We start from the raw sequence: 11,676 nt of genomic DNA, 5'->3' as shown, positions 1-11,676 counted from the left end.
ATTAAGTATTATAATACTTTCAAAACAGTACTACTAATCTCTACTTTATTATACTCATTGTATAACATTTTTAGTTTTTGTTGAATAGAAGAGTAAATGTAAAGTATCATTTTACACATAATTTTATATATTATACTGGATATTTCATAATATCATATTAATATTTAAATTCAAATAGTCTTATATATTAATACATTAATCATATAACTATTACAGTAAACATAAAAATGAAGAATATGATTTTATCAACAAACTAAAAAAACACACAACAACATTGCTGTCTGTCTGTGTTCAAGGGGCGCAGTTGCATCTCTCCAAAGCCTCATGAATATTCTCACTTGGTTCATTTGCATTCACAGTAATAACACCATTGGATACCAGCTGCTGGTACAGAATGATGCAAAAGAGGGATTCTCCCAGGATCTAAAGGAACTGTATGATCCTTTAAACCCACATTTAAGCTGAAAGGAAAATATCTCACATTGTGATCTGTTTTTTCGTAGATTATTTCAGAAATCCCTTTTATTTTAACAGTTCATCTTTTTTAGTGTTATTTAGACATAGTTAAAATACCATAGAAGACATTTCATCCATTGGATATTTCCATTCTAGAAGAACGAATCGCTTGGATGTGTGCCTGAAACATTCATAATACAGACCCAACTGAAGGGAGTCGACCAGAAAGAGACCAACACTTATTACCACTGAAAAGACTAAAGCAACATACTGCACTCAGGAATACAACAGGACAGAATGGGACATACAAATAGAAGCATAAGAGGACACACTTTTCTGCTTTGGGTTGCTGCTGTATTGTTGTTAGTGGAAAGCCGGAGAGGAAAACACCCCAAATGCCCCTCTGGATGCACGTGTACCAAAGATAACGCCTTGTGTGAAAATGTGCCATCTGTGCCACACAGCTTTCCTCCTGATGTCGTCTCACTGTAAGTGTCCTGCCAGAGTTTACATTTATATACAGTTAGTGAAGAAATTACTGAGGAATGTTATGCTGAAATTAATCTCTTAAAATGAAACTCTCAAAAAAATTAATGTAGATATGGATATTTGTAGCTATGTTGTGAGTCTTTGTCTATTATTATACAAATGTATTTATATAAGGAATAATCTTTGTATATAATGTTGCCTATATATAAGACTTTACATATAGTGCATAATCTGTGCATATGAATATAAAGATTCATTTATATATATATAAGTCTTTGAAGATGTTATATTATTTTTGTATATGCATGCAATTATTTTAATATATTGCGTATATGCATATAAAGATGTTACATATAAGTCTTTAATTGTACTTTGTGCGTATTACAAATATTTGTGCATAGAATCAATAAAGATTGATGTGTATATATAAGTCATTAAGCGAATTGGATTTTCTTTGAATATGCATATAAAATAAATACTTGTATATATTGTATTTTATATAAAGATTAATTTATTTGGATGTAGAATTGTAAATCATATAAAAGTAATTTTTGTATATTCTAATCTTGCAATACTACATTTACAGTGCACATGTACACAATACTCAATTGTATTTCCTCACAGATCATTTGTGAAGTCTGGATTCAGTGAGATTGCAGGAGGAAGCTTTCTCCACACACCATCCCTACAGCTTCTGTACGTACTTATAATGTCATGTATTCTTTATTGATCTGTATTAGGATGGAGCAATTACTGCCCGGCCCCCTTTCAGGGACAGGCATTTTGGGGCCATTCTTCACTGTGTCTAATTTCTCAAAGCCCTCAAATTGGTGTGAATATGAGGCAATGCAGCTGCTTTGACCTCGTGATAAGCAAATGAGAAAATCTCTGTCAAAATAGCAACATATGTATTTAAAAATATTATTCAGACAGTTCACATATGATTGCAACGCTTAAAACCTGAGAAATGACATTAAAAAGGCTTGAACGTGATAGATGAGTTACTACTACACAAATGTAAACGCTCATCAAATGCAAATCTGACCATTTTCATTGTGCAAAATATGACCAGCAGCAGTCTTGCACCCAGTTTTACTGTAGCTCTGATATCGCAATATCGTGTTGCTGAGAACGAATGGAGCACTGTTGGCACGCTGAAAAGTTTATGTGAAAAATACCAGTCTCTAATTGGGTATAATGAGGTTTTTCAACAATATAATTAAAATCAGATAGGTATGCGAAGAGACCAACAAGAATGCTATTGTTCTATTTCCTGCAGGAGACAATCGATTATTCAATTCTTTTTAGAGAATTGGGCTGAACAACATCCTATTTCAATACAGGTTGTACGACTGAAAGAATATTTGTGGTCACTATTGTTTTGTTGTAGTTATTTTTGTAGGTTTTAATGTACACAAAGGTAAAATTGTGTAATATTAAAAAATGCAAAATGCCAAACTCATGAAACTATGTATTATTTATTCAACAAACTCCCAGATTGTTTACAGCCAATTCTTTTGACTCGATCAATGAAGATGCTTTCCAAGGTCTTCCACATCTGGAGTATCTGTGAGTTTGATTTGATTTATTTTCTTTGACAATACCATCATCATTCAATATGATGTCATGCAAGAGTGTCTAAAACGAATGTTTCATTTCAGGTTTATTGAAAATAACAAAATCGAGTCTGTTTCGCCCCGTGCATTTAGAGGTTTAAAATCTCTCATACATCTGTGAGTAAATCAGAGTTTTATGAAATATTATTCGCAGATGAATACATAAAGGTATTGCAGTGGAAATGAACAATGTAAAAGGGGTGTCCCGGGGCTAGCTGTCTCGCATTTTACTCCGGTGAATATTTCTCAGGATAGGTTTATTTTTTAAAACGTAATCAAGCTATTGAACATTTGCACCATTATTGTCCATTGAATGCCATTAAATTGCAACTCATCATAGAATGAGCGTTACCATAACTACATGAGTTTTAAATGCCGCTTTCTATGTTTTGCTGCAGTTTCCTGGTGAAATGTACACTAGAGGCGCTACAACAACTATACATTTTATTCACACAAATCACAGGTACTATTGGCTGCTTTTGACTTTATAAACACATGTTTTTTGCACATTTACTCACACACTGCTATGTATTAAAATCTAAACACATTTACTGTAATGCATCATTTTTGCAATACATTTTTTTTAACGTTTGTATTATACATCCACATTTACACACTTATTCCAACCCGATTAGATTCCACTTTTGCTCACCTGTTAAGAGTGTTGATTTTGGACCGAGTCTCGAGACCAGCCAAGGAAGCTCGGAGTGAAAGTGAAGCGAAAGTGCAATAGAAACAACGTGGTTGCATCAGTAAATGGGCTTTTCATGTTGAATTTGCATTTAAAACACTATAGGTTATGTTTAGGTGTTGGTTTAGGGTAAGGATGTATGTCTTATTTACCTCTCATTTGCTTTTAGGACTTTATTGGTTAAGTTTAGGTGTTGGTTTACAGTTTAAATGTATGTTTTGTTCACCACTAATTTATCTTTTTGAACACTATCGGTTAGGTTTAGGTGTTGGTTTAGGTCAGGGGTGACCAACCCTGCTCCTGGAGAGCTACCTTCCTGCTGAGTTTAGCTCCAACACACCTGCCTGTCATTTTCAAGTACTCCTAAAGACCTTGATAAGCTGGTTCAGGTGTGTTTGATTAGGGTTGGATCTAAACTCTGCAGGAAGGTGGCTCTCCAGGAGCAGGGTTGGTCACCCCTGGTTTAGGGTAAGAATATGTTTTGTTAACTTCTCATTTGTGTTTAGGACACTATCGGTTAGGTTTAAGTGTTGGTTTAGGGTAAGAATGTCAACTTTTAGGACACTATCGGTTAGGTTTAGCATAAGATGTCTGTTTTATTTACCTCTAATTTTCTATTAGGACACTATCGGTTAGGTTTAGCATAAGATGTCTGTTTTATTTACCTCTAATTTTCTATTAGGACACTATCGGTTAGGTTTAGCATAAGATGTCTGTTTTATTTACCTCTAATTTTCTTTTAGGACACTATTGGTTAGGTTTAAGTGTTGGTTTTGAGTAAGGATGTATATTTCGTTCACCACTAATTTTTCTTTCAGGGCACTATTGGTTAGGTTTAGGTTAAAGTTTTAGGTAAGGGAAGAATGTCTTGCTCATTAAATCATCCATATAATATTCAGCTTAAAACCTTATCTGATTACAACATAATTTCACTCACTTTTGGTGCCCCTGCTGGACATTTCAATGGAAAACTGCAGCCAAACGTGTAATGAAGTGGTTTAATTAATTAATAATTTTGGTTTGCAAAAATTTTGTTATTGTCAGGTAAATTTTATGAGATCAGGCTGTTAAATTACACTGTTGGCCTTTCAGCCAATTTTTACAGTAAAGCAATTATTAAGCACTAAACAATTCATGAAACAACAAATGTAAAAGGCAACATAAATAAATATCAAAATATTGTTTTAGCCAAAAGAAATTGTAATTAATACATATTTTAATAAAATTATACATATAATAAATAAAACACGTGGCAACATGCACTGATCAATGCCTGTGCATTTTTTTTCGTGTGTGTTCACTTGTTTATCGAAAAGCTATGATGATACTGGAATTTTAGTTTGTAGGATGAAATTGTAAAAATTTATTCAAATTCAATTATTTTTATTTTTAGAGAAAACAAGCATTTTTATATAGGTACTGAGATATAGCCCCGAGTGACAGCTAGCCCTGGTCTACCCTAATTCTGACATTATGCTAATCATTTTTGTTTGACTCTTTTTTTAGGAGTCTTGCCTACAATAATCTTGAAACATTGCCCAAAGATATTTTCAAAGGAATGGATGCTTTAACAAAAGTGTATGTATTTCACCTCATAATTTCAACATTTCTGGCAAAAATATAAAGCTATATATATATATATATACTGTATACTATATATGCACTGGTGGCCAAAAGGTTTGAATAATGTACAGATTTTGCTCTTAAGGAAAGAAATTGGTACCTTTATTCACCAAAGTGGCATTCAACTGATCACAGTGTATAGTCAGGACATTAATAATGTGAAACATTACTATTACAATTTGAAATTATTTTTCAGAACATCTTAAACTACTTCAAAGAGTTCTCATAAAAAAAAAATCCTCCATGTGCAGCAATGACAGCTTTGCAGATCTTTGGCATTTTAGCTGTCAGTTTGTCCAGATTCTCGGGTGACATTTCACCCCACGCATCCTTTAGCACTTGCCATAGATGTGGCTGTCTTGTCGGGCACTTCTCACACACCTTACAGTCTAGCTGATCCCACAAATGCTCAATGGGGTTAAGATCCATAACACCCTTTTCCAATTATCTGTTGTCCAATGTCTGTGTTTCTTTGCCCATTCTAAACTTTTCTTTTTGTTTTCTGTTTCAAAAGTGGCTTTTTCTTTGCAATTCTTCCCATAAGGCCTGCACTCCTGATTCTTCTCTTTATTGTACATGAAACTGGTGTTAAGAGGGTCGAATTCAATGAAGCTGTCAGCTGAGGACATGTGCGGCATCTATTTCTCAAACCAGAGACTCTGATGTACTTATCCTCTTGTTTAATTGTACATCTGGCCTTCCACATCTCTTTCTGTCCTTGTTAGAGCCAGTTGTCCTTTGTCTTTGAAGACTGTAGTGTACACCTTTGAGTGAAATCTTCAGTTTTTTGGCAATTTCAAGCATTGTATAGCCTTCATTCCTCAAAACAATGATTGACTGACGAGTTTCTAGAGAAAGCTGTTTCTTTTTTGCCATTTTTGACCTAATATTGACCTTAAGACATGCCAGTCTATTGCATACTGTGGCAACTCAAAAACAAACACAAAGACAATGTCAAGCTTCATTTAATTAACCAAATTACTTTCAGTTGTGTTTGATATAATGGAAAGTGATTTTCTAGTACCAAATTAGCAATTTAGCATGATTACTCAAGGATAAGATGTTGGAGTGATGGCTGCTAGATATGGGGCCTGTCTAGATTTGATCAAAAATAACTTTTTTCAAATAGTGATGGTGCTGTTTTTTACATCAGTAATATCCTGACAATACATTGTGATCAGTTGAATGCCACTTTAGTGAATTAAAGGACCAATTTCCTTCCAAAAAAGCTAAATCTGTACATTATTTCAAATTTCTGGCTGCCAGTGTACAGTTGAATTCAGAAGTTTACTTAGCCAAATACATTTAAGCTCAGTTTTTCACAGTTCCTGACATTTAATGGTAGAAAACATTCCCTGTCTTAGGTCAGTTAGGATCACTACTTTATTTTAAGAATGTAAAATGTTGTCTGAGCCATAGCCTAGCGGGCTGTGCTCATGACATATAATGCTGATGCATCACGGGTGACCCAATACAAGTCCTGGCTCATGAAGTCCTTTCCCAATCCCATTCCCACTCTTCTCCCTTATAATTTCCTATCACCTCTCCACTGTCCTCTCACTTATAAAAAAACCCCAGAAAAATTATTATTTAAAAAAAAAAAAAGAAAGAATGTGAAATGTCAGAATAATAGTAGAGAGAATGATTTATTTCAGCTTTTATTTCTTTCATCACATTCCCAGTGGGTAAGAAGTTTACACACACTTTGTTAGTATTTAGTAGGATTGCCTTTAAATTGTTTTACTTGGGTCAGACATTTTGGGTAGCCTTCCACAACCTTCTCACGTTTAGTTCTGGAATTTTTACCCATTCCTCCAGACAGAACTGGAGTCAGGTTTGTAGGCCTCCTTGCTCGCACACACTTTTTCATTTCTGCCCACAAATTTTCTATTGGATTGAGGTCAGGGATTTGTGATGGCCACTCCAATACCTTGACTTTGTTGTCCTTAAACCATTTTGCCACAAATTTGGAGGTATGCTTGGGGTCATTTTCCATTTGGAAGACCCATTTGCGACCAAGCTTTAACTTCCTAGCTGATGTATGGAGATGTTACTTCAATATATCTACATAATTTTCCTTCCTCATGATGCCATCTATTTTTTGAAGTGCACCAGTCCCTCCTGCAGCAAAGCACCCCCACAGCATGATGCTGCCACCCCCATGCTTCACGGTTGGGAAGGTGTTCTTCGGCTTGCAAGCCTCACCCTTTTTCCTCCAAACATAACAATGGTCATTATAGCCAAACAGTTCAATTTTGTTTCATCAGACCAGAGGACATTTCTCAGAAAAGATCTTTGTCCCCATGTGCACTTGCAAACTGTAGTCTGGCTTTTTATGGTGGTTTTGGAGCAGGGGATTTTCCTTGCTGAGCAGCTTTTTAGGTTATGTCGATATAGGACTGGTTTTACTGTAGATATAGATACTTGTCTACCTGTTTCCACCAGCATCTTCACAATGTCCTTTGCTGTTACTGTCTTTACTGTTCTGGGATTGATTTGCACTTTTCACACCAAACTTCGTTTATCTCTAGGAGACAGAATGCATCTCCTTCCTGAGCAGTATGATGGCTGTGTGGTTCCATGCCGTTTATGCTTGTATACTATTGTTGGTACAGATGAACGTGGTACCTTCAGGTATTTGTTCCCAAGGATGAACCAGACTTGTGGAGATCCACAATTTTTGTCTTGGCTGATTACTTTGATTTTCCCATGTTGTCAAGCAAAGAGGCACTGAATTTGAAGGTAGGCCTTAAAATACATCCACAGGTACACCCTAAATTCAGTGCACCTCCTATCAGAATCTAATTGGCTAATTGTCTAAAGGCTTGACATAATTTTCTGGAATTTTCCAAGCTGCTTAAAGGCACAGTTAACTTATTGTAGGTAAACTTCTGACCCACTGAAATTGTGATATAGTCAATTAAAAGTTAAACAGTCTGTCTGTAAACAGTTGTTGGAAAAATTACTCTTGTCATGAGAAAGTAGATTTCCTAACGACTTGCCAAAACTATAGTTTGCTAATATTAAATCTGGATATTAACAACTGTGGAGTTGTTAAATAAATTAGTTTTAATGGCTTTAACCTAAGTATATGTAAACTTCTCACGTCAACTGTGTGTATATATATATATATATATATATATATATATATATATATATATATATATATATATATATATGGACAGAGTAATTTAAAATTTCATCTCGACAGGGATCTCAGAGGAAACATTTTCAGCTGTGACTGTAAGCTAAAGTGGCTGGTGGAGTGGATGTATAGCACCAATGCAACAGTGGACCAGTTATACTGCAGTGGGCCTCCACCCTATCAAGGGAAGAAGATAAATGACCTAGTTTCTCAGTCAATTGACTGCATTACAGCAGGTAAATCTGCACTGGACTGTCCTAGTAAAACAAAGGCAAACTGATCTACAGAGGTGGGAGAAGATTCTGGCATTGAAATAAGATGATTAATATGCATATTTCTTTTTTAATGTAATATATTATTTTAAATTATTCAGTATATTTTGTAATTGAGAATTGTTTAAATCTAGATGATCAAGAATATCTTAAAGGGGGGTTGTTTTAAAACAATGTTTTAATGTAATGTAATCAAATAGTTGTTTTTTTTGTTTATTATTATTATTATGTAATCCAGATAATTCCTTAACTGCCTTAACACTGGGGAACCATGATTTAGTACTTGCTAGGCAAGTTCTATTAGGGGGAGGGTACATTATCATTATAGAGAGCATTTAATTAGGAAAAATTGTACATACACCTCTCTGTAAATTTAAGAACACACACAAGGAGGAATGACAATTTCAGTTGCCAATGCTAATAATCTCAAAATGGCCGAATACCATCTGATTAATTGTCCTGGCTTGATATACAGGATTGTTACTTGCCTCGAAGCTAAGAAGCATGGTTTAAAAGCCACAAAACTCCAAATTTGATTTCATGGGTACTTTGTATAAATGAAAGACCACCATTTCAACTAAATATTTGATGTTTATTGCAGAGTTTGCTTTAAAGATGACCCTTTCATTTGAGTCCATATCTGTGGAGGCCTTTACATTTGGGAATGATCAGTATGTTGTACATGCCCAGCCCTTCTCTGGAAAATGCAGCTTTATGGAATGGGACCATGTCAACATGGATTTCAGAGCTTATGACACCATAGAAAGTGAGTGAGCAATAAAAATCACACCTCCAAGTGCAATAATGTCCTGTTTCAACTGTACAAACACCTAACTGCAGAGCCACACAAACTGATAAAACAGTAACATATTTAAGGAACTTTGATATTAAAAGTGATGTGTTAAATGTCTTCGATGTCAACTCTAAAATCTCTAAAACCAACTACAAGTAAGCTATTTTTTTCGACCAATGGCAAATGGGATGTGTGTGTTCAAAACCTGTTTGGAAACAGTCATTCATTTTGCAATTCCATTTAGTGATGATCATGGCATAGAAATACATGTCAATTTTAACAAAAGAACAATAACATTCCTGCTATCAGAAGATACAGATTCCATTGCAAAATAGTTCATTCTACAGTTAAATACAATTTTATTGCACACTTCTGTCATTTTTTGTTCATTTCAGGCACTTCCACTGTGGTGTGCAAGCCAATGGTCATCGATAACCAGCTTTTCATTATTGTTGCTCAACTATTCGGTGGCTCTCACATTTACAAAAGGGACAGATCTGCGAAGAAATTCATCAAAATTCAAGACATTGACATTCTGAAAACCAGGAAGCCCAATGACATCGAGACATTCCACATGGACGGCGAGTTCTTCTTTGTGATTGCAGACAGCTCGAAGGCCGGCTCCACCACTGTGTACAAATGGAATGGCAACGGCTTCTACTCCCACCAGTCCCTCCATCCCTGGTACCGAGACACAGATGTCGAATACCTTGAAATCACTGGCAAATCCCACCTTATTTTAGCTAGCAGCTCCCAGAGGCCTGTTATCTACCAGTGGAGCAAGAGCCACAAACAGTTTGACCGCCGTACTGACATTCCCGAAATGGAGGACGTCTATGCCGTCAAACACTTCAAGGTGAAGGGGGAGCTGTTTATCTGTCTGACACGCTTCATCGGTGACTCCAAGGTGATGAAATGGGATGGCTCAATGTTCATGGAGATACAGACAATGCCCTCGCGGGGTTCCATGGTGTTCCAGCCCATCTCCTTTGGCAACTCTCAGTATGCCATCCTGGGCAGCGACTACTCGCTAACCCAGGTCTATCAATGGGACACCAAGAAGAACCAGTTTGTGCACTTCCAGGAGCTCAATGTCCAGACTCCAAGGGCTTTCTCGCTAGTGTCCATTGACAACAGAGAATTCCTGTTGTCTTCGAGCTTCAAAGGGAAGACACAGATTTATAAGCACTTAATGATTGACCTGAGCAGCTAGGGTGTGAATTTAAAACACAGAGAAAAAGACCCTTACACACACATACACAAGCCTGTTGTGAAACTACATGCATGATCTAGCCTAGTGCTAATAATAATAATTCCAGATGAATGCCTCTCTAGAAGCACCCTTTGTGTATTTCTCTGTTGTCGCCGTTTGTTCTGCACTTTTCATTTTTCCGTTTTTTTTGCCCCTTTAAACAAAAGCTTTTGTTAATGTATTATCTGCCATTACGTGCTTGCAAATAGTCACTAAAGAGGTATAATAAGGAAACAACAAATTTTCAGTCAATTTACTGTTAACGTATTAACAATCAGCCAAATAAACTGTTTACATTTTTAGTCATTTAAATAGCTATTTTTTACTTTTTTCTTTTACACAAAAGGCACAAATTTAATGACATTTCTCAAATTGTGTGTGATAGATTTGAAAATAGTTTTGATCAATTATTTCATATAATAATGATATAAGCTTAGATTTAGCTTTGAAGAAAGGATATGTGTGGGAAGAAAGGTTAGTTCTTTTCTGGTACTTGATTGTTTATTTTGTTAGATCTAATAAACCTGATAAAAAATATGAAGCTTCTTTGTCATGATGAATGAACATAAACATTGTGCACAGTGGATTCTTGTTTTTTTTTTTGCCATGGCGTATCAAGAGAAAAACCTGTCAAGAACATGTTCTGATCATATTCACCCCAAAGTACAAAGGAAGAACTAAGAATTATATTTTACTTAAAGTAAATTAAACCTGTTTTAAGAATTTTGTTGTTGTATTTTTAATCAACCACCAGATTTAGGATTTTGTGCTTAAAATGTGTTAGTAACACTTGCATTTGTTAATATTAGTTCATATGTACTAACAATGAACAATATTTTTAAAGACTTACTGTATTAGTTTTATAGGTTAACTTTAATGCATTATGAACTAACACTAACTAACTTTGAACAGTTTTATTTTTTATAAATTAACCAAGATTAATACATACAGTTAAAAATATGTTATTCATTATTAGTTCATGATACCTAATGGGTTTACTAATGCTAACAAATAGAACCTTATTTTAAAGTGTTACCGATGTTTTGCATTGATAAATTATTTTCATGAAAAGTAGTGGTCCTAAAAAATAGGCTTCATTTTCTTTTATCAAGGTGTGTGTGTGTGTGTATATATACACACACACACACACACACACACTGGCAGCCAAAAGTTTGGAACAATGTACAGAAAAAATTACTATTACAGTTTTATTTATTTTTTAAAGAACTTCTTAAACTACTTCAAAGAGTTTTCATTAAAAAAATCCTCCACATGCACCAATGACAGCTTTGCAGATCTTTTGGCATTCTTGCTGTCAGTTTGTCCAGATTCTCAGGTG

At 35.1% G+C, this 11,676-nt stretch overlaps 1 protein-coding gene across 1 annotated transcript; it reads left to right on the top strand.

Moving 5' to 3' along the window:
• Positions 1-198: 198 nt before the first annotated feature.
• lgi1b (leucine-rich, glioma inactivated 1b) lies at positions 199-10,915 on the top strand. Its single transcript, XM_052102347.1, has 8 exons — positions 199-944; positions 1,570-1,641; positions 2,443-2,514; positions 2,607-2,678; positions 4,759-4,830; positions 8,087-8,256; positions 8,894-9,058; positions 9,481-10,915. The coding sequence occupies exons 1-8, from the start codon at positions 754-756 to the stop codon at positions 10,296-10,298; spliced, it is 1,632 nt and encodes a 543-aa protein (XP_051958307.1). The 5' UTR covers positions 199-753; the 3' UTR covers positions 10,299-10,915.
• Positions 10,916-11,676: the final 761 nt, after the last annotated feature.

The sequence above is a fragment of the Xyrauchen texanus genome, chromosome 33 (genome assembly GCF_025860055.1).
Source record: "Xyrauchen texanus isolate HMW12.3.18 chromosome 33, RBS_HiC_50CHRs, whole genome shotgun sequence".
Classification (NCBI taxonomy): domain Eukaryota; kingdom Metazoa; phylum Chordata; class Actinopteri; order Cypriniformes; family Catostomidae; genus Xyrauchen; species Xyrauchen texanus.
The sequence above is the reverse complement of the archived record's forward strand: the minus strand, read 5'-3'. Positions and strand labels throughout refer to the sequence as shown.